This window comes from Drosophila subpulchrella, chromosome 2R, assembly GCF_014743375.2.
Source record: "Drosophila subpulchrella strain 33 F10 #4 breed RU33 chromosome 2R, RU_Dsub_v1.1 Primary Assembly, whole genome shotgun sequence".
In the NCBI taxonomy this organism is placed as follows: Eukaryota; Metazoa; Arthropoda; class Insecta; order Diptera; family Drosophilidae; genus Drosophila; species Drosophila subpulchrella.
In genome coordinates, this window is record NC_050611.1 from 4,841,221 (window position 1) to 4,862,418 (window position 21,198).

General features: G+C 40.1%; 6 protein-coding genes and 6 non-coding genes across 41 annotated transcripts in view; 9 read left to right on the plus strand and 3 right to left on the minus strand.

Moving 5' to 3' along the window:
- LOC119551201 (protein MTSS 2) overlaps positions 1-21,198 on the plus strand; it is a 51,430-nt gene that overhangs the window by 13,959 nt on the left and 16,273 nt on the right. The gene's annotated exons all lie outside the window — the stretch shown is intronic.
- On the minus strand, positions 1,417-3,540 carry LOC119551202. Its single transcript, XM_037860436.1, has 6 exons — positions 3,215-3,540; positions 2,589-2,870; positions 2,303-2,402; positions 2,051-2,242; positions 1,770-1,994; positions 1,417-1,706 (listed from the first exon to the last, which is right to left on the minus strand). Exons 1-6 carry the CDS (start codon positions 3,538-3,540, stop codon positions 1,473-1,475), a joined length of 1,359 nt encoding a protein of 452 aa, XP_037716364.1. The 3' UTR covers positions 1,417-1,472.
- Positions 4,390-7,793, minus strand: LOC119549457. Its single transcript, XM_037857557.1, has 6 exons — positions 7,468-7,793; positions 6,512-6,793; positions 5,218-5,317; positions 4,967-5,158; positions 4,686-4,910; positions 4,390-4,626 (listed from the first exon to the last, which is right to left on the minus strand). The coding sequence occupies exons 1-6, from the start codon at positions 7,791-7,793 to the stop codon at positions 4,390-4,392; spliced, it is 1,362 nt and encodes a 453-aa protein (XP_037713485.1).
- LOC119551205 lies at positions 7,918-8,654 on the minus strand. The gene is made up of 3 exons (XM_037860438.1): positions 8,402-8,654; positions 8,175-8,351; positions 7,918-8,117 (listed from the first exon to the last, which is right to left on the minus strand). Exons 1-3 carry the CDS (start codon positions 8,648-8,650, stop codon positions 7,947-7,949), a joined length of 597 nt encoding a protein of 198 aa, XP_037716366.1. The 5' UTR covers positions 8,651-8,654; the 3' UTR covers positions 7,918-7,946.
- Positions 9,044-9,116, plus strand: Trnak-cuu. Its single transcript has one exon. It is a non-coding gene; the product is annotated as a tRNA-Lys (tRNA).
- On the plus strand, positions 9,535-9,607 carry Trnak-cuu. The gene has a single exon. It is a non-coding gene; the product is annotated as a tRNA-Lys (tRNA).
- On the plus strand, positions 10,185-10,257 carry Trnak-cuu. Its single transcript has one exon. It is a non-coding gene; the product is annotated as a tRNA-Lys (tRNA).
- Positions 10,879-10,951, plus strand: Trnak-cuu. Its single transcript has one exon. It is a non-coding gene; the product is annotated as a tRNA-Lys (tRNA).
- Positions 11,524-11,596, plus strand: Trnak-cuu. Its single transcript has one exon. It is a non-coding gene; the product is annotated as a tRNA-Lys (tRNA).
- Trnak-cuu lies at positions 12,415-12,487 on the plus strand. Its single transcript has one exon. It is a non-coding gene; the product is annotated as a tRNA-Lys (tRNA).
- Positions 13,335-14,770, plus strand: LOC119551206. The gene is made up of 4 exons (XM_037860439.1): positions 13,335-13,539; positions 13,822-14,196; positions 14,254-14,430; positions 14,493-14,770. The coding sequence occupies exons 2-4, from the start codon at positions 13,957-13,959 to the stop codon at positions 14,667-14,669; spliced, it is 594 nt and encodes a 197-aa protein (XP_037716367.1). The 5' UTR covers positions 13,335-13,539; positions 13,822-13,956; the 3' UTR covers positions 14,670-14,770.
- On the plus strand, positions 15,424-17,465 carry LOC119551207. Its single transcript, XM_037860440.1, has 3 exons — positions 15,424-15,666; positions 15,728-15,904; positions 16,001-17,465. The coding sequence occupies exons 1-3, from the start codon at positions 15,430-15,432 to the stop codon at positions 16,175-16,177; spliced, it is 591 nt and encodes a 196-aa protein (XP_037716368.1). The 5' UTR covers positions 15,424-15,429; the 3' UTR covers positions 16,178-17,465.

The following is a 21,198-nucleotide window of genomic DNA, read 5'->3' on the forward strand; positions in this document are numbered from 1 at the left end:
GCTCTGATTTTGGCCTGATTCATGGCAAAAGATTGTCGGCGTTGCTGTTTTTTTGTGGGCAGATCTGCTGGCCAACTTTTACAAAGCCGGCAAATGCCATTGCAAATGTCACAAAGTTGCAAAAGATGAAAATTAGCCGCAGGAAAGAGTGCGGGAGCAGTTTTCCCTCGGTGTTTAGTGAAAGGTTAAGCCGAAAGGCAGAAGGCTGTGCCTGTGCTGTGTGTTTAGAGTAGCCCAGGCACTAAAATTAGTTTCATTTTAATTGCTTGGCTGCCTCTCCGTCTGACTTTGGGTTTTTCTGTTCTTTTTTTTCTACCATTTTTATTTTTTGGCAACAGACCAGAACAAATTTATGCCCATGCCGAGGCAGAAACAGAAACTTCTTAGAGACGGCCGCGACTTCAATAAGCGTAAAGTCGAAGCAGAAAAGAGCCTTACATTATTTGTTAATTTCATTTCTGAAATAGTTTTTCCTAACGGGATCTTCTAGCTAGCAATTAAATGCGGCTAATTCTTGATTGGTTTGGACCGGTCCAAAGTTTATCCACGCAAGTCAGGCACGGGCGAATCGAAAAATACAAAAATTAAGCAAACTCAAAGGTTGTTAACTTTACCCAACCGCTCTGCTCCGTTGACTGCACTTTGGGCCAAGTGTGGCAAGTGTGCGAGATGAAGATACAAAAAAAGCAAACCACCCCAGCGTACGACGAGCAATCGCCGGATAAGCCGACAAATTGTCACATTTGACAATAGGAAATGTGTATGATGGTAACAGAAAACGGCTGGAAAACGCACTGCAGATGGTTATGAGTTAGTTTTCCGCAAAAGTGAAATTTTTCTGCTCTCTGAACCCAGCTGAACCGAACGTGTCGCTTTCTTCACTGCCAAGCTGCCACTTTTGTGGCTTCCACGTTGTGGCCCTGCAACAATTGCCGCCGCTTTAATTTGCTTACGATGCTCGGCCAGGCCATCAAACCGCTTTGATGTCGTTAAGTTTAAAACAATTTCATTAGCTTTATGTTTATTTTGCAAGTTAATGTGCGTACAGTAAAGAAACTTGTGGTACTTGATATTCTAGCGTTTTGTTTTTTATAGTATGTAAGCGAGTGTACCCAAAGCAGTGTTTTTAATATATTTAAGATCGTTAAAAATGTTGAAGGAAATATAAAACTTTTGTTAACAGAAGTATTAAAAGATCTTAAATCTTCAAAATAAACGTCGGATGAAGAGAAAACTCAAACTAAATAAAAAAGTTATGTGCTCCTTTACAACATTTTAGGTTTATAGGTAATCTAGTAAGAGACATTATCCTTAAAAATTTCGACTTCCTAATTTTAAAATATAAGAATTTGAAGGAAGATGAATAATTAAAGAAAATTATACTTTAAGCTTTTTTTTGGTAGTAATAAAAGAAGTTAGTTTAGGTTAGGTGGAATTTCCAAATGTTTAGATAAGTGTCCATATTAAATTCATTAAGTTTCATATAAGCTGTGTTTGCATTTATAAGCTACAAAAGTTAGGAATAGGTATACCAGGCCGTATATGGTCATGAAGCTGGCACCGAGAAAGAGGCCGATAGCTCCGCCGAACGACATTATCAATTGATCCGTGCTGAAAACAACCCGCCTTTTCATGCCCATCTTGGGGAGCTTCATGTTGATGATCAACGTCCGCTCGAATTGCTCGCCCGCGTAGCTCTCATCGCCCTTAAGGAAGTATAGAAGAGATTAATTGGGATCATAAAGGATCCCACACCACTCCACACTCACCCCACTCTGCTCCTCCTCTTGGAAAATGTTAAAGGTGTTCTCCCGGCACAGTGGAAAGCAATCGCAAGGTTTTTCCAGCCACTTTGAGCGGGCCAGGCATAGCATTCCGGTTATGTTGCAAACCGGAGCTTCTGGAGCTGCCACATAGAAATAGGGCTTGCAGTTGCACAGGCTCAGTGCATGTTTAATTCGGCACTCCAGTCGACACAGGCTCGGATGATATGGCTATGCGAAAATTTACTTTTCATACTTGCCACATTTGTCAAACATGTTAAACTCACACTGAAGTACTCCAGATCATTTTCGTCATTGTAGCGACACTTGCGATATGCCACCGGTAAGTTTCTCACCTCTCTATCCGCCGATATCGAGTGAAGCATCAGGCCGATAACATAGGAGCTTAGGACCTTGGCATCAAAAGTGATTGTGCGTGTATCGTCGGGTAGCATAAGTTCGTTGACATCGTGCAGGTACTATAAGGTCGCTTAGGGTAATATGAATGTATTTTTTAAAGGATATTATCCACTGCTCACCAGAAACAAGTGGGTCTTAACGCTATTGAATGGCTTGTGCATCAAGTGACAATCGCTGAAGAAGCCGCAGTCTTGCACTTCCGCAACTTCCATGTTTTCTCTAGGAAATACAAGGTCTCAAAATATAATATTTTAATATTACTTATATTTATATATTATATAGTATTTCATATTATTTTGAGTGACTTTAAAATTTAACATTTTAGATAGGAAACATGTTTTTAACAGGGCAGTTTTGTTTAATCAAAGATGATTTTATATATTGTATGTACAGACGTAAACTTACATTTTGCCGTAGGGATTGCCGTACCGATTTAGCTGGCTGGTGGTTTGGCATAAACCCACCTCCGTTATGATCGGCGCCATGACAATAGGGATTTCAGTCGGAAGAATCTTCTCTTGAAGCTTCAGCAGCATGCTCACGTAGTTCAAGTTGTCCAGACTGGTATCATTCTCGAAAGGCCTTAAAGATTCCAGTGTCTTGTATTGAAGGTGGTTAAGCACGCGCAGAAACTCCTTGTAGTACTTGGCCTTTTCTGGGTCTTGCCTGGGGTCCACTCCCCAAGTTCTCGATTAAAAATATTAGAAATTTACGTAATTAATTTTGAACTAAATCCGAATCATTGTATGGTATTGTTTTGAAAATTAGTCTCCATTAAGAGGCTTAACAAGTTTTTTTCCTATTGCATGTATTGTTAGAAAAACTTGAAGGCTACCGTTTTAATGTACAACTTCAATATTTCCGGGGATAACGAATATCCCTTTCAAAATTTCAATAAGCATATGTTGCAAAAATACTAAATATTCTATTCCATTTAAGAAACACTCGAAACTCGGCATTCTAATTGGGTTGTCCTATTGTTGTTATATTTTCTATTATCTCTGTCTTGGATAAACTAAGCCACAACTCACTGGTTTATGACCTGCTCCATCGAGTTCTCATCCGAAAAGCTGGTGCAAAATGTGACCCCTAAGAAGGTAAAGTTGCGCAGCGCGAAGAGATATTCATACTCGTAGACGATAGGATTTTCCCGGAACCGATCCCATTGGGCCAGGCAGCTGTTAATGGCGTAATAGGTTGAGGCCAAGACTATCGCCATCCAGAAGAGGCGCTCGGTCCAGTGGAGATCCCTGCGGGCCATGTAGGGTACGCCGTGGATGGAGGACTCCTGGCCCAGCTCGGCGGTCCAGTCGTGAAAGTTGTCCGCTGGCTTCGGCTGGCTGTTCTGGGACTGCATGATGAACTGAACCGTAGTTCTTCGCATGCGACCCAAGCGATCCCTTTAATCCACCCAATGCTCATGTCTTGGTTGTGTTGTGATGTGCTCGATTATAAACTTTAATGGTGTTTCGATGTATGTTCAGCATGCATATATAATTGCTGCGATTAGACCTTCGGAGCGGTGCCGTGGATTTCCGTGCAAATGGACATTGCGCTTATCGAATGCCTCGATCTGCACTACCAACTTATAGCGCCCCTCCAGATATGGAACATTCATATTGCCCTTGAAATCCAGTTCATATTGTTCATATTTTATGACGTCCTAAAAACGGAGGATACTAAGATTGCCTACGATTAAATGGTATATATATTCACCTACGCCCGGAGGGTTTATGATCTTGTTTTGGATCTCATCGGAATTCCTTATATACTAAGTCCAGAACATATACCAATATTGATTCTTCTCAATCAAGATATGGCAAAAGCTATTGCTGCTGCCGAAAAATATTGTCTTCCGCCAGGTTCCCTTTTTTCCTGGCGATAGACTTGACCAGAAAGCTAAGGAATATTGAAACAGTGAATAGAAAATATTTCCTGGACATCTTTCGAGACGACAGCGTGTTCGCCCTCTTTCTCAAATTTATTTTATACAATAGTTACTTTAACAGTGGACATGCGCAAGAGGCCAGCAATATTATGTGCTCCTATTAACAATAACATTTTAGGTATTGAGGGAATCTTATAAAAACATTAAATAAATAATTAAGGTAAAAAGGAATTTAAGCTTATTTTTTGTTAGTAATTAAAGAAGTTTGTACGGATTAGGTGGAATTTCCTAATGTTTTTAATAGATGCCCTATAAAGTTCATTGTTTCTTAAATAAGCTGTTTTTGCATTTATAAGCTATAAAAGTGAGGAATAGATAGATCAGGCCGTAGATGGTCATGAAGCTGGCACCGAGAAAGAGGCCGATGGCTCCGCCGAAAGACATTATCAACTGATCCGTGCTGAAAACGACCCGCCGCTTCATGCCCATCTTGGGGAGCTTCATGTTGATGATAATCGTCCGCTCGAACTCCTGGCCCGAGTATTTGTCATCGCCCTTATGAAAGTATAGTATAGAGGTTATACTCGTAAAGGACGCATGGATCCCACACCCACCCCATTCTGTTCCTCCAGTTGGACAATGTTGTAGGTGTTCTCCAGGCACAATGGAAAGCAATCGCAAGGTTTTTCCAGCCATTTTGAGCGGGCCAGGCATAGCATTCCGGTTATGTTGCAAACCGGAGCTTCTGGAGCTGCCACATAGAAATAGGGCTTGCAGTTGCACAGGCTGAGGGCATATTTAATTCGGCACTCCAGTCGACATAGGCTCGGATGATATGGCTTTGGGAGAATCGACTGTTCAGATTTGCCACATTCGTCAAACATGTTAAACTCACACTGAAGTACTCCAGATCATTTTCGTCATTGTAGCGACACTTGCGATATGCCACCGGTAAGTTTCTCACCTCTCTATCCGCCGATATCGAGTGAAGCATCACCCCGATAATATAGGAGCTTAGGACTTTGGCATCAAAAAAGATGGTGCGCAGATCGTCGGGTAGCATAAGTTCGTTGACATCGTGCAGGTACTAAAAAGTGGCTTAGGGTTATATTAATGTATTTCTAAAATATATTATTCACTGCTCACCAAAAACATGTGGGTCTTTATGGTATTGAATGGCTTGTGCATTAATTGGCAGTCGCTGAAGAAGCCGCAGGCTTTCACTTCCGAAACTTTCATGTTTTCTCTAAGATAAAAATGCTTTAAAAATAAACTAGACTAGACTGATCACACATGTCGACAAAAAAAGCCCATCATTAAACGCTACAAAATCTGAAAGGATTTCACCTGAAGGTTACGACCACAAACTTTGAAACTTCTCATTACCTAAGAGTTTTAAGAAAATCGTGTCAAAGTACCAAATTTTTGTATTTTAAAGAAGTATAGGTCCCACAAAACGGGAGTTCTTCATTTCTGAAGTTAAGGGTTCAGAGTAGTTTCGGCTACAGTCTGGTTCTAAGCTACGAATGCCCTTAAAAAAAACAAACATTTGGTACCTTAGCAACTTTTTTTGTGACGTGATAAAAATTTTCCTAGTTTTGGGTAGGAATCTATAGGTAGAATCCTTTGATTTTTTTTTTAGCGTTTGGCCTTGGGCCCAGAAAAAGGATTTTGAAGACCTGTGTAATAACTAACACAAAAACAATTAAAACTTTAATATACAAGACATAGGAAGTAAGCAATATGCACTTGAAAGTTCAATATCTATTTTATATTAGACATGAAAAAACGCTTTTGTCGATGGCCTCGACTTTCATGTACCGGTTATTCAGCTAAAGGGAGTGGGTAATAGTCAAAAACAAGAAATCGCTAAAATTACCCTTGCTGGACTGCGATTTCTTAAGAATCTAGGTTAAAATGTGTTTCGCGGAAATGCACGGTTCTCATGTAATTGAATTTCTAAGTTGCGTGTATTGCCAAAACACTGCTGAAACAAACTTGCACTTCAAAAGAGCACCTAGAATCTGTATACTTAATCCCAACATTCTAGCTTTTATAGTCTCTGATATCTCAGCGCTCATACGGACAAGTAGGCAAATTGGAATTCGGCATGCAGATTCTAGAGCTTCTTGCGCAGCGAAAGTTTATTCCTGCAGGGTGCCACGCCCAATCAAACGTCCATAACGCTAAAACATGTTTAACGTTCTGATTATCTATCTTCATACCAAAAGTTGTTTAAATCAGACCATCTATTAAAAAGTTATAAGCAAATAAAGGAATCGATATCAATATTGGAATCCTTCGCTTGGCTCCTTGCATATCTCCATCTCCCTCACACTCCCCTTAACTGAGTAGCGGGTATCTGATAGTCGAGGCCGTCGAATATAGCGTTCTCTCATGTTTATATATATATTTATTGTATAAATAGACGAAAACTTACATTTTGCCATAGGGATTGCCGTACCGGTTTAGCTGGCTGGTGGTTTGGCATAAACCCGCCTCCGTTATGATCGGCGCCATGACAACAGGGATTTCGTTCGGAAGAATCCTCTCCTGAAGTTTGAGAAGTATACTCACGTAATTTAAGTTGTCCAGACTGGTATCATTTTCGAAAGGCCTTAAGGTCTCCAGTGTCTTGTACTGAAGGTGGTTGAGCACGCGCAAAAACTCCTTGTAATAATTTGCCTTTTCTGGGTCTTGAATGGGGTTCACTCCCCAAGTTCTCGATTAAAAATATTAGAAATTTAGGTAGTTAATAATACCCATTATTCGTAGCGTAAAAGGGGTATGTTAGATTCGTCGGAAAGTACGTAACAGGTGGAAGGAAAAGCATCCGATTATGTAATATATATATACTTTTTATCTTTATATGAGTCGATCTACCCATGTCCGTCTGTCCGTATAAACGCTGAGATCTCGGAAACTATAAAAGGCATGGGATAAGGCATGCGGATTCTAAAGATTCTTGCGCATTCTTTCTTTCAGCATAGTGCCACACTCACCCTAACGCCCACAAACAGACGAAAACTGCAACGTCCAGAAAATTATAACAGATATGTTCTGGTTTCGTCAGTACCTATCGATTGACCTAAAAAAAGATTGACACCCCCACAAAAGCCCATAAAGGTAGAAAGTATCCATTAGAGGGTCAGATGTGTTGTTCCTATTGCATGAATTGATAGAACTACAATCGAGGAATGTAGCTAGGAGACCGTCAAATGTTTAATGTACAAGTCCCAATATTCCCGGCGATAATGAATATCACTTTAAAAATATAAATAAGCAGATGTTCCCAGCACTCGAAACTCCTCATCCTAAGTTCGTTGTCCTTCATTTGAATGCCCACTTGTTCTTTATTTATTCTCTCTCTTGGATATATATCAAGCCACAACTTACTGGTTTATGACCTGCTCCATCGACTTCTCATCCGCAAAGCTGGTGCAAAGTGTGACCCCGAGGAAGGTGAAGTTGCGCAGCGCGAAGAGATATTCATACTCGTAGACAATGGGATTTTCCCGGAACCGATCCCACTGGGCCAGGCAGCTGTTGATGGCGTAGTAGGCCGAGGCCAGGACAATGGCCATCCAGAAGAGGCGCTCGGTCCAGTGGAGATCCCTTCGGGCCATGTAGGGTACGCCATGGATGGAGGACTCCTGGGCCAGCTCGACTGTCCACTTGTGAAAGTTGTCCGCTTGCTTCGGCTGGTTGTTCTTGGACTTCATGATGAACTGAACGGTAGTTCTTCGCTTACGACCCCAACTATCCCTTTAATTCCCTCCAATACTCATGACTTGGTGAATTGCTTGTGAATTGCTCAATTAAAAACTTTAATGGTGTTTCGCTGTATGTTTAGCATGCATATATAATTGTCGCGATTAGACCTTTGATGCGGTGCCGCGGAGTTCCGTGCAAATGGACACTGGGCGCTTCACGTTGCGCTTATCAAAAGCCTCAATCTGCACAACCAACTTGTAGCGCCCCTCTAGATTCGGAGCATTCAGATTGCCCTTTAAATCCATTTCGAATTGCTCATATTTTAAGACGGCCTAAGAACGGAGGAAGTTACGGTTGCCTGAGATTAAATGACATATACATTCACTTACGCCCAGAGTGTTTAAACACTTGTTCTTGATCTCATCGGAATTCTTTATATACTGAGTCCAGAACTTAAACCAATATTGATTCTTCTCAAACATGTTATGGCAAAAGTTATTGCTGCTGCCGGAGAACATTGTTTTATGCCAGGTGCCCTTTTCCTGGCGATAGACTTGCCCAGAAAGCTAAGGAATATTTAATTAGGTAATAGGTAGTTCCGTTAAAAACGACTTACCTTTATTGTGTCCTCAGGCTGGACATCTTCCCAGACGACAGCGTGTTCGCCCTCTATCAAAATTTTGTTTCCTGCTTTGGTTACCTTAACGGTGGACATGTCCAACAGGCCATCGATATTGGAAGGATTTCCATGTTGATCTTCACATGGAGCCAACATGCCGTCCTCGTCCACTATAAACTGGTATTCAATAGCTCCAGCCCAACAGATGTACACTTGGAGCACTAGAATCCTTAACGTAGCCCTCATTTTAACAAGGTTTTCGGTATGGGGCTGCAGTGGCGTATGCCCCATATATACAGCTCTGTGTCGCATGCTAATGATTATAATTGCACACACGATCAAATTCGATAATATCTGTGCCTTAAAAAATCACAAATGGGCGTTTGAATATGTTGGTCATACATTTATTATTGATCAGATTTTGATAGAGGTCATTACGTCATCTGACCTTCGATCGGTAGAGCACGATAACCAAAACTGGTAATCGATAACTAAATATTAATAAATTATTAAAACAAAATTTTATGAATCTGTTTTGAGGACCTCTCTCTCTAGGAATCCACCTAGGTATTTATAGATAACACTCAATGAATTTTTTCATGTTCCCCCAATTTTGACAGCCAGTGATGACGTCCAACTGCCCGGCTAGCTCAGTCGGTAGAGCATGAGACTCTTAATCTCAGGGTCGTGGGTTCGAGCCCCACGTTGGGCGATTTATTTTTTTTTAATTTCCAATTGAATACAAAACGAATACAAATATTTTCGGATTAATTTGCCCAAAATGACGCTAACACCTAATTAATTCCTAATTGGAAGCAAAAAACCAGTTTTTCTTTAGATTGTTTAAATGCATTGGGAGCAGGTTTGAAAAATGGATTTATTTTGTAATTTTAAAAAGACCATGGGTCGGTTAAGATAACAAGAAAGTGTTCCTCGGTGGAATTAAAAAGCCCTTTGTCTTTACTTGTTATCTGACATGCTTTAAAAATAAAGTTTTTCATTGTGTTCGTTCTATGTTTTTATCCAGCTGGCCTATAATTATTTTGTTTCCGATTATGTGTTATTTCTAGTTGTGACTTTTAACCTGAAAAACTAAATGGTATGTATTTTTTTCGGTTGCGGTCACAACTGCCCGGCTAGCTCAGTCGGTAGAGCATGAGACTCTTAATCTCAGGGTCGTGGGTTCGAGCCCCACGTTGGGCGAAACGATTTTTTATATCCGTTACTCTTAGCTAAAAGGATATCTTGTAATCATTAAAAAATATGATGCTAACACAAAACGTCGAAGGATGCGTTTCGAACCGTAACGTCTTGATCAGGATCACTAACACCGAGTTGATCTGATCTATGTTCTTCGATCGTCCTTATCATCATCTCGGACCTATATTTTGGAAACTATACGTGCTCGAGTGTTGAGACTTTACATGCAGATTACAGGATAGAGACTCCACCTGAGGGCATTTTTACTTGGTTAACAGAGTAACAGGTATTTGATAGTCGAGGCAGTCAGTAGACTAGGTAGATCCTTCTGGTTTTATTTTGCAAATAAATACAAAATTTCAAAAAAAAAAAAATAGGATGTTTTTTTCCCAAAATTACTTATTGTTTAAATGCATTAGGATCATCGTTGTGAAATATTAATTTGCATAGAAGTTTAAGCTATATATAATTTAATCAGAAGGTTAATGATCATCTTATTTCTGTATTGATCAGTTTTTCAGATTGTTTTCTTAGCCTAAAGCAACACAAACCATGTATTTCTTGGACAGTCGTCACAACTGCCCGGCTAGCTCAGTCGGTAGAGCATGAGACTCTTAATCTCAGGGTCGTGGGTTCGAGCCCCACGTTGGGCGAAACGATTTTTTATATCCGTTACTGTTAGTTAAAAAGGATATCTTGCAATCGTTAAAAAATATGATGTTTCGAACCGTACAAGAAGAACATCTTAATCAGGATCATTAACCGAGTTGATCTTCGTTGGTCCTTACCATCTGGGATCTGTATTTTGGAAACTATAAGTGCTCGAGTGTTGAGACTTTACATGCAGATTCCAGGATGCCAACACAGGACAATTTTAATGGAGCCGATTGCCTCGGGCCACTATCGTCCTAAAATCGAAATATTCGGTCAGCAACGTCTCTTTCACTAGGGACGACATTTGAAGACATTTTTACTTGTAAAGTGGTTAACAGAGTAACGGGTATTTGATAGTCGAGGCTGTCAATAGACTAGGTAGATCCTTCTGGTTTTATTTTGCAAAAATATACAAAATAACAATAAAAAATTTTTTTTATTAACTCCTTGTTTAAATGCATTAAAATCAGAATTTTGAAATTATTATTTAGCATAGAAGTTTAAGCTAATTTAATGCAGATGGGTTATGATCATCTTATTTCTGTCTTGATCAGTTTTGCAAATTTAGTTTTTAGCCTATAGCACCAAAAACCACGTATTATTTGACATTTGTCACAACTGCCCGGCTAGCTCAGTCGGTAGAGCATGAGACTCTTAATCTCAGGGTCGTGGGTTCGAGCCCCACGTTGGGCGAAATAATTTTTTATATCCGTTTCTCTTAGTGAAAAGGATATATTGTAATTCCTAAAAAATATGATGTTAAACACAACGCGTTGAAGGGAAGCGTTTCGAACTGAATAAAGTACATCTCTATCAGGATCACTAACCGAGTCGATCTAGCAATGTTCTTTGTTCATCCTTATTAGCACAGATATCTGGGAAACTATAAGTGCTCGAGTGTTGAGATTTTACATGAAGATTCCAGGTTACCAACGCAGCTTAAGTTTATTTCAGCCGAGTGCCAATAGTAAGTCAGCTACGATACTTTCCTTAGAGATGCCATCTAAAGGCATATTTACTTGTTAAATTGGTAGAAAAGTAACGGGTATCTGATAGTCGAAGCAGTCAGTCGACTAGATCGATCCTTCGATCTCGATTTATTTTTCTAAAATAAGCCTATCACTTCGTTGCTTAAATGCATCAATAACAGGAATGTGATAATATTAATTTGCATAGAAGGTGAATTCAACTTATATCCGTCTTGATCAGTTTTGCTGATTGTGTGCACAAAAAAGTTCGTATTTTTTTTTATCGTCTTCATAAGTGCCCGGCTAGCTCAGTCGGTAGAGCATGAGACTCTTAATCTCAGGGTCGTGGGTTCGAGCCCCACGTTGGGCGAAATCTTTTTTTTACTTTGCACCCTTTTAAAGGGTGTATTCTTTTTGTATGTAACAGTTAGATTGAATTGTTTTTGACCCTATAAAGTATGTCAGTGCTCCCAGGATCACTAGACAAGTTGATCTATCCATGTCCGTCTGTCTATCAGTCCGTCTCTATATACGCTTAGATCTTGAAAATTGTAAGAGTAAGAAAATTGAGATAGAGTTGATAGATTCTCACATGCAGCACCAGTTTATTTCAACAGAGTGCCACGCCTATTTGTATGTGCTTTAATTGCAAAATTCAGTCAGATACTCTACTTTCAGTTGTATATTCCCCTGGTTTTTATTTTCAGATAAAAACAAATTAATTAAAATGTTTAACTTATTTAATTGTTAACCAGAAAACCAGCTTTTCTATAAATTGTACAAAAGTATTAAGTGGTACTAATTGACATGTTTTAATTATGCTCTTTTATTGAGCTCATATCAATCAAAATGCTTACGATATAAAAATCTTTTTACAACATTATGTTTTTACAATTTTTTGCAAGTATTTTTTGTTATTTGTCTGATCGTCTGGTCGAAACTTAAGACTAAATAGTAACAACAAAACTTCCCTAGAAATTATAACTCCCTTTGAATATACTTATTGCTTCTATATTTGCCAGAAAAGTTCAAGCTTAATATTTGATTAGAAAAGTTCAAGCTTTATATAATTTTAAATAACAGGTATTTGATTATTTCTGGCTTGCTTAGATAATATCGTTTTTTACGTTTGTGTTCTTAGCCTGAAGCACCAAATGGGAAATCTTTTTGACGGTTGTCGTCACAAGTGCCCGGCTAGCTCAGTCGGTAGAGCATGAGACTCTTAATCTCAGGGTCGTGGGTTCGAGCCCCACGTTGGGCGAAATGATTTTTTTATTTTTCTTTTCTATATTTAATTGTTTTATTTTTTAACACTGCTGCTAAGCGTTTAGATTGTGCTTGTGTGGGCCGTTAGACGAAAGTCAAATTTCATGTTTTGTGTATCTATAGACGACTCACTATATGGCCGAATACCATCGACAAGACCAAATGAGTTTTTATTTATGGCAGCACTCACAGCTGTTTCCATTTCTATGACAATGTATCGCGGTTTTTCTCTATCTCTGTATTGTTTGCGCATATAAAAAGTCTGAAAGCCATTTTCAAGGCTGAATCTCAACTGGAAATGGTAATTCACTGAGCATTCTAGCTGTATGTAGTTGAGAGTTTATTCCGAACAGGATGCGAACATGATGCCATCAGGCATTTTATATCTGGCGCAAGGTCCTTTCGCTTTGCGAACTATTGTATTTATTTATCGGGACTGAACTCTTAACGTTGTTTTAAAAATGCTTAGAGTACAAAATGTATGATATGGGCATAAAACGTTAAACGCTAAAAATGAATTCAAACAATTTAAAGACATATTTTTTCCAACATCTTGATTCAGATTTATTTACAGATGCTTAGAGAGGCAGAATGACGCAGGTCCCTATTGCAATTCGATCCATTCCTCCTCCTACACGCAGACAATAAAATCTGAGATGGGACAAGAATGCGAAATGCATTCCCCTTTAAGCTCCACAAACAATTGGAGAGCATGAGAATTGTCGACTTAGTTGTATTAATTACTTTGCATTATTCCGTAAATAACTTTGCGGGAACAATTCTTGATGCTTTTCCCTCTGTTGCTGTGGATTGACTGTTGTGGCAAGCTGACTTCGTAGTAGTTGACACGTGGAGGTTCAAACAGTGCCGAGTGCTCTGCATGTTTAATTTAAGCGACTACAGCAATCAACGGGCAATTAATTTTAATGAATTTGAAACAGCATTTGTGATTCACAAGTTATGATATAATTGCGGCATGTGTATACCCACTTATCTTATCATTATTATTCGTCGTGGGTGTGTCTCTGTCTCGCCCAGTAATGCAAAGTAGTTATGGAATATAACACATATGCATGTCTGAGATTTGAGTTTTTGATGTTTTCTTATTACTGATCAAGAAATTTAAACGGATTTTAAGGTCTCAAAAAAGATATGCATGTATAACATATGAATATATGTATATTCGGAATACACATTTGTAGTGTTTTCCAATTATACGTTATAATCTATATATTTTTAGCAATATTCCGAAATTTTGCGTATTTATCGCAAATTAGATCAGTACACTGCCAATCAAAAGCTCGTGACGTTTTGTGATATGTATTACAGATCGGCTTTAATTGGTTACACTTTAATTTGTTACAAGCTAAGCTGTGTTAATCCGTAATTGAATAACATTTTAAAATTGTGACGGTACTGGTACTACTATATAAAACCCAAAATCGCAGCAGTTTGTGTATCATCATGTTGAGAACTCTACTGCTGCTCATCGTAATCGTGGCCAGTTCCCGGGGCACGGACTACGAACTGTTGCTCGAGGATCCCGATATCTTCGCTCCATGCACAGAAGGGCCGCCCGGATCCATTGGATTCAGAGAAGCATTCAATCTGGATAACTTGGAAATCAATCAGGACGCCGATATTATTCATCTATCCGAGAATATCACCGCCAACTGGGACGTGGAGTCCAACGATCGTATTTCCGTAAATTCAGTCTTTATGAAAACGATTTTCACTGAAGAATAAGCAGTTCCATTTTAGGGCAGGTTTACGGTGATGCACTACAACCGCGGCAGCTGGGAACCGACCCTATTTAGCTTGGCCACGCCGGACTTTTGTGCCGCGATGTTCGACGAGAATCTGTCATGGTTCAAATACTGGACCAAATACATTTCGAACCGCGAGGAGATCAAGAAGAAGTGCTTCAAGACGCGTGGTGTGAGCTGGCCCTCAAATTGACCTCGTTTAACTATCCTTTTTAACTTGGCTTCCCATTTTAGACCGTGCTGATGCACAAACCATTTGATATGCAGCTGCGCCTAACGGACATTCGAGGCGCCTCGTTGCAGGGTCGTTACAAGATCGTGTCCACTTTTGAAGCTTTCGACGAGAAGGACGTTCCGCGAAAGACTACCATATGCTTCGAAATCAGGGGAGAGGCCGAGAAGATAAAGTAACACGATGCAGGAGGTCTGCCTGATGCTTGTAACTTTTAAGAGATAATTGTATTATTCATAGTTTATAACTTGAATAAATAGATAATTATTCCTTATTAAAACTGTCTGCTAATAACAATAATCTTAAAAAATTATTCGAAATTCGCAATCCAAACGGATGCGTACTTTTGTTATGTTTATGTTTTGTAGGGCCTGTTTCTTGAGTCCACAGCCCCTAAAAGCTGATATCCTTTCCGAAAAAGTTAGAGACCAGATAAACTTCTGGTAAAAGAAAATCGGGTTTCTTAACTCCCTTTGAGGTGTTTAGCGAAAACAGAGGGCTTGCTTTGAAATTTGCAACAGGTTTTGTTTATGTTTGAGAAAGTATCAGAAAAGAATCAGAGTTAGCTGTCACATTGACGTACAAGAGAACTAAATTTTCTTAGCAGGGACTTTATCTGTCCGATAAATGTTAGCCGGCACTCGAGAAATCGGCCCGGTGATGGGTACACTTATATTTCCATGGGGCCCTTGGTAGTGTTTTTTGAAGCTACTAATTGATTTGACATTGTTTTCCCAATTTCAATGTCAATGTCTAGCAATTTGTTACAAACATGGTACATGTTAATATGTTGCATGTCGCGTGGATGTAAGATCTTTATGATAGGAGAAGGAATAACGTTATATAAGTGTTATGGATAAAAAAAATTCTCAAACGGCAGTAGCTATAAAGTACGTGCTTACGTGCGTCTGAACGTACATTGTTGGTGCTGTAATCATCATGAGAACTCTGATGCTGCTCTTTTTTGGGGTGACCAGCTCCTGGGCCATGGACTACGAACTGATGCTAGAGGATCCGGATATTTTTGCGCCTTGTACCGATGGTCCACCCGGGTCTATCAACGCCCGTCAGGCAGTAAACTTGGACAATTTTGTGATCGAACATGAATCTGATATACTCCACCTCTCCGGCAACGCCACCCTTATCTGGGATGTGCGGCCCACCGATCGTATTGCAGTAAAGTCATCCCCATTTGAATAATCCCTAAAAGTAGCCCCAAAGTTCCGCATCCTTGCAGGCTAGAGTGGATTTGTTGCACTTCAACCGCGGCACCTGGGAGCCCACTATCTTCAGCATATCCAACCAGGACTTTTGCCCCATCATGTACGACAAGAATCAGTACTGGTACAAGTACTGGACACAATACGTATCCAATCAGCACGAAGTGGCTAAGAAGTGCCTCAGAGAGCCGGGTGTAAGTTCAATTGGAATACAAATTATGAAGTTCTGTCCGAGCACAGTGCAAGAGGAATCAGGCTGTTTATAACCTCCTGGCTTATCTTTTTTCCAGACCGTTTTGGAACACGAGCCCTTCGATTTAAGGCTTAAGATTGAAAATGTTCATGGTCCTACTCTTCGAGGACGTCATAAGATGGTCATAAAGTTACAGGCATTTGATGAGAAGAACATTCCACGGCCAAATTCTATTTGCGTAGAGATCAGAGGAGAACTTTTAAAGTTGAAATAGTGGATGTAATCGATGGACTATATACTATTGGGTGGGCAAGAAAGTCATGTCGTTTTTTTTAGTAATCGTTTTTAATCTAATTTATTTACGACTAATCGAGCACCAGGGTCACACTTTTTAGTATCGTTTTAAAGCTTATTGTCTTAGGTACTATCGACGAAAATTTGGTAATTATTCGATAACATTTGTGGAAGCTATAGCAAATTAAACATGGAGGACCAAAGTGAGCATTTTCGGCATATTTTGCTTTTTTACTTCCGAAAAGGAAAAAAAGCGGTCGAAGCTCGCGAAAAATTGTGCGAAGTGAATGGTAAAGATGCCATGAGTGATCGCCAATGTCAGCGCTGGTTTGCCAAATTCAGGCTTGGAGATTTTGGAGTTAAAGACGCCCCACGTTCTGGTCGACCATCGGCCGTTTTTGACGAACAAATTCAGGCTTTGCTGGATGAAAGCCGGCGCTATTCAACGCGGGAGATGTCAGAGAAGCTCAGTGTGTCGCATACAACGGTTGAAAACCATTTGAAGAAACTTGGCTACGTAAGCAAGCTCGATGTTTGGGTTCCGCATAACTTAAAGGAAATTCACCTAACTAAGCGTATCAACATCTGCTATTCTCTGCTGCAACGGATTAAAAACGATCCTTTTTTGAAGCGGATCATTACTGGCGACGAAAAGTGGGTTGTTTACAATAATGTCCAACGAAAAAGATCATGGAGCAAGAAAGATGAGCCAGCCCAAGCCACATCAAAGGCCGATATCCATCAGAGGAAAGTTATGCTGTCTGTTTGGTGGAATTGGAAGGGTGTAGTGCACTTTGAGCTGCTGGGACGGAATGAAACCATCAATTCAGATGTGTACTGTCGCCAGCTATCCAATTTGGCGGAAAAAATTAAAGAAAAGGAGCCGGCACTAGCTAATCGCAAGGGTATAGTCTTTCACCATGACAACGCTAGGCCCCACACATCTTTGGTCACTCGGCAAAAATTAACGGAGCTGAATTGGGAAGTGCTACCACATCCACCTTATAGTCCGGACTTAGCACCTTCAGATTACCATTTGTTTCGCTCTCTTCAAAACTCTTTGAATGGTAAAAACTTTGATTCAGATGAGGCTGTCGAAAACCACTTGTCTCGATTCTTTGCTGGAAAAGACCAAAAGTTCTTCGAGCGCGGAATTATGCAGCTGCCCGAGAGATGGTCATTAGTGGTCGAACAAAACGGCCAATACATAATTGATTAATTATAAGTCCTGATATAAATAAATCATCTTTGAAAATATTGAAAAAAAACGACATGACTTTCTTGCCAACCCAATAATTAATCCACTGATTACGTCGACAATATAAATTGTTAAAAAGATTTCTTTTAAGGAAGTCCAGAAAGCCAATCTACGAAATGTTCCTTTGATTTATTTTAATTTTGAGGAAAGTTATATTTTTAGATGAGTACTAATAAACAACGATTTTCTTTCCAAATTGATCCAACTATGTTGGGCCTCACGTCATCGGAACTCATTGCTATATCTTTATTCTGCGTACATATTTTTATACCCGTTACTCGTAGAGTAAAAGGGTATACTAGATTCGTCGGAAAGTATGTAACAGGCAGAAGGAAGCGTTTCCGACCCCATAAAGTATATATATTCTTGATCAGGATCACTAGCCGAGTCGATCTAGCCATGTCCGTCTGTCCGTCTGTCCGTCTGTCCGTCTGTCCGTATGAACGCTGAGATCTTGGAAACTATAAGAGCTACAATACTGGGATTAGGCATGCAGATTCCTGAGATTCCTGCGCAGCGCAAGTTTGTTTCAAAAGAGTGCCACGCCCACTCTAACGCCCACAAACCGCCCAAAACTGTGGCTCCTACAGTTTCGATGCTAGAACAAAAATTTTAACTGAAATGTATTGTTCTCATCAATACCTACCGACTGACCTAAAAAAAGTTTGCCACGCCCACTTTAACGCCCACAAACCGCCCACAAACTTCAATAAATCGTAAATATGAACGCGGATATCTCGGAAAATATCAAAGATAGAGAAACGAGATTTCAGATTTAGATTCCGTAGGCTTGAGCGCAGCGCAAGTTTATTACGCGAATATGCCACGCCCACTCCAACGCCCACAAACCGCCCAAGTCTGTGGCGCCCACAATTTTGATGGTAGATAAGAAATTAAAACTGAAATGTATTGGTCTCGTCAATACCTATCGATTGATTCAAAAAAAAGTTTGCCACGCCCACTCTAACGCCCACAAACCGCCCAAGCCTGTGGCGCCCACAATTTTCGTGCTAGATAAAAAATTTTAACTTAAATGTATTGGTCTCGTCAATACCTATCGATTGATTTAAAAAAAAACTTTGCCACGCCCACTCTAATGCCCACAACGCTTAAATCTGTCTACCGCCGGTAGGTGGCGCATTTGCTGCTTGCATATCTCTATTTCCTTTGGTCCCTTTAGCTGAGTAACGGGTATCTGATAGTCGAGGTACTCGACTATAGCGTTCTTCCTTGTTTATTTCTCCGTTTTGTTTTGTGGTTGGTGGCACGCGTTGATGGCAACTGGAGTTTATGTTGCGGTTTCCATATCGGATGGCAGCGTGTTGCAAGTAACTTCTTGGGTAACGACGGATAGAATAATGAGAATTGGTATACTACCTACATATATACTTGTCTACCGCCCAGTCAGGGAGTCGGATGGATTTTCTTTTGGGGTCACGACTTGCATTGTTAGGTGGGGAATATGCAAATCAATGCGCAACTGCCGGTTATTGGATTACCCGATGATGATTGGCATAAGTTTCGATGGCTTCAAATCGAACCAATCGATTGGCCAATTCACGGGAATTATTTCTTGAGTACTTGCAAAAACTTTCGAGCGGGAGGGACACCCCCGGAACACTTTCATTTCATATTCCCGGCGAATAATTTTCTACTTTCTAAACCCAAAACGCCAGAAACAAAAGCCGTCTTTAGGTGCAAATTAGAGGCGCACGATTTTGCGGCCTCCCCTCCGGGCAATCCGCCAAAGTCAACATCATCTGGCCAAGACCAAAATTATGGCCGCCGGCAACTCTCATATATAGTAAGTCAGATCTCATAGAAAATCAATCAGTGCGAACTTCTGCTTCGCAGGCTCTGCGATTTAGCATAAGAAACGGCTCTTTCTGGAGGCTGTGGCTTTTTTCGCCAACCCAAAATCTTTGCAATGTAGGACGCGGCGACGGGATGGCTCTGAACCCGTTTTGGCCATCCCCCCCATCCTTCCTTTTTCTAGCTTTTCTTGCTGGGAATCTTTTGGGGCATTATCGAGCAGCAGCAGCAGCAGCAATAGCAACAAAATTGCAGCATGAATGGGGCTGTGAACCAGCTGAGGAGTCGGTTCGTGTGGGCCGCCTTTGTAGGCTATTGGAAAGATCAAGAGTTTATAATGCCAGCCACACGCTTGCCTCTTTTCTGTGTACTGTTTGCCTAGGTGTGGGTCTTCCCGTCACTGTGTGTGAACTTTTCCAGTTTTCCGAGAGCTCGCCGCTGCTCTGACTGGCATAAATTGTGGGTTTTTAGGTGTCTAGCTCACTGCCTGCCCGGCTGAGAGTCAGCTTGCCAAGATAAATGGATACACATGGAGACGCTGTGGTGTGCATGGATGCACCACGTACATTGCACTCGGTGCACAGCTTCCTCTGTGCACAGACTCGATTTCGATGTCTGCCAGAAACTGGAAAGTGTTTTGTATACAATGTACTGGCGGGAACGGTTTTGGGATCGGCTGGGATTCTCTTTGCTCGGGGTTTGCTGCATTTGGAGTTTAAATGTGCATTAATTTAAGATCTTGAGCAAAATTTAAGTATTAACACAAATAGTAGATTAAAAAAGAACTTAACGACATCAGCCATTGTTGAATCTTCTCAATTTGTGAATTCGTCTTCTCACTTTTTCGAGAAGAAACGTTCTCGAAATCAAGACGAAAGTGCTTTTGGGTCTGATAGTGTTCTTGATTTTGTTCCTCGAGAAGAAAGCAGTCTTACAAATTGAGAAGACCTTTTCTCGATTTTAAAAAATTTCAGTTTATAACCATCTTAGCGTACTTTTAAGATCGATAAATCTATTTTAGAAGTTTTTGTTCTGGTGTTATAAATAAAAGTATTTTAAATATAAGTTTCTACCTCAAATGATTGTAGTAGAAAATAGTTTTATGCAAGTTTGGTAACGTTTTGAAAAAAGCTGTTTGTCATTTTTTCTTCCTGAACGATAACAAACCCGACTAACTTCTCTGCACCTTTGCTTAGTTCGCCCATTCATAATATACCCGATACCCAAACTGAGATTAGGACCAGCTGAGCTCTCTCCCAACGCCAGCACAAAATACAACTTCCACGCCAACGCGAACGGTTTGGGCCTGGTCAACGTAATGACAGCTTCGCGTGTTTTGGCCCGCGAGTGGATGGCTGGCTTATAAGCCACTAAAGTGGTGCTGGCATGGTGGCAACGCCACAAGACTACGAAATGTTCATTCACAAAATGCCGACAAGCCGCAGCCCACGCAATCGAGGCAAGAACCGCTTATCAAGCTGTCGCTGGCGGTTGGTTGTCACACACAAAAAATGGTTTTGCAACGAATAAACAATAATAATTTGCATGTGGGCAGCGTCTTGGAAACGTGGTTCAATCATTGAAAAAATGGGCCTACAGAATTATGAAAATTTTGATCTCTTTTGGAATTTATTCTGCTTGGATTTCTCGTAAATTGATTGATTTTCCTCGAATTTTGTAGCCCACACACAAAATTCATTGCATTTTTTAAGTTTTTAAATGATGATATCATAATGGACATAGTTTAAAATATATATAATAAGCTTATTTTGTGTTGATCAAAGAAGAGTATTTGATTTAAATTGAATTCTTAAAGAAAATGAATGCACCCAAATATCAATAAAAGTTTCACTGCTATTATGCTTAATAAAATATTTTATTATTTTCCTTTAAATATATATCAATAAGTCTAAGCTAGGTCTAAACTTAGA

Bases quoted from the DNA above. Each gene is read 5' to 3' on its own strand.
- LOC119551202 (XM_037860436.1), bottom strand. From the start codon at position 3,540: ATGCAGTCCCAGAACAGCCAGCCGAAGCCAGCGGACAACTTTCACGAC. The intron at 2,243-2,302 runs GTGAGCAGTGGA...GCGACCTTATAG, and splicing joins TTAAGACCCACTTGTTTCTG to TACCTGCACGATGTCAACGA. The intron at 1,707-1,769 runs GTGAGTGTGGAG...TACTTCCTTAAG, and splicing joins AAGAGGAGGAGCAGAGTGGG to GGCGATGAGAGCTACGCGGG.
- LOC119549457 (XM_037857557.1), bottom strand. From the start codon at position 7,793: ATGAAGTCCAAGAACAACCAGCCGAAGCAAGCGGACAACTTTCACAAG. The intron at 6,794-7,467 runs GTAAGTTGTGGC...TTTTTAATCGAG, and splicing joins ATGGAGCAGGTCATAAACCA to AACTTGGGGAGTGAACCCCA. The intron at 4,911-4,966 runs GTGAGTTTAACA...ATTCTCCCAAAG, and splicing joins ATGATCTGGAGTACTTCAGT to CCATATCATCCGAGCCTATG.
- LOC119551205 (XM_037860438.1), bottom strand. From the start codon at position 8,650: ATGAGGGCTACGTTAAGGATTCTAGTGCTCCAAGTGTACATCTGTTGG. The intron at 8,352-8,401 runs GTAAGTCGTTTT...AATATTCCTTAG, and splicing joins AGCCTGAGGACACAATAAAG to CTTTCTGGGCAAGTCTATCG. The intron at 8,118-8,174 runs GTAAGTGAATGT...CTCCGTTCTTAG, and splicing joins AGTGTTTAAACACTCTGGGC to GCCGTCTTAAAATATGAGCA.
- LOC119551206 (XM_037860439.1), top strand. From the start codon at position 13,957: ATGTTGAGAACTCTACTGCTGCTCATCGTAATCGTGGCCAGTTCCCGG. The intron at 14,197-14,253 runs GTAAATTCAGTC...GTTCCATTTTAG, and splicing joins AGTCCAACGATCGTATTTCC to GGCAGGTTTACGGTGATGCA. The intron at 14,431-14,492 runs GTGAGCTGGCCC...TTCCCATTTTAG, and splicing joins AGTGCTTCAAGACGCGTGGT to ACCGTGCTGATGCACAAACC.
- LOC119551207 (XM_037860440.1), top strand. From the start codon at position 15,430: ATGAGAACTCTGATGCTGCTCTTTTTTGGGGTGACCAGCTCCTGGGCC. The intron at 15,667-15,727 runs GTAAAGTCATCC...GCATCCTTGCAG, and splicing joins GGCCCACCGATCGTATTGCA to GCTAGAGTGGATTTGTTGCA. The intron at 15,905-16,000 runs GTAAGTTCAATT...TCTTTTTTCCAG, and splicing joins AGTGCCTCAGAGAGCCGGGT to ACCGTTTTGGAACACGAGCC.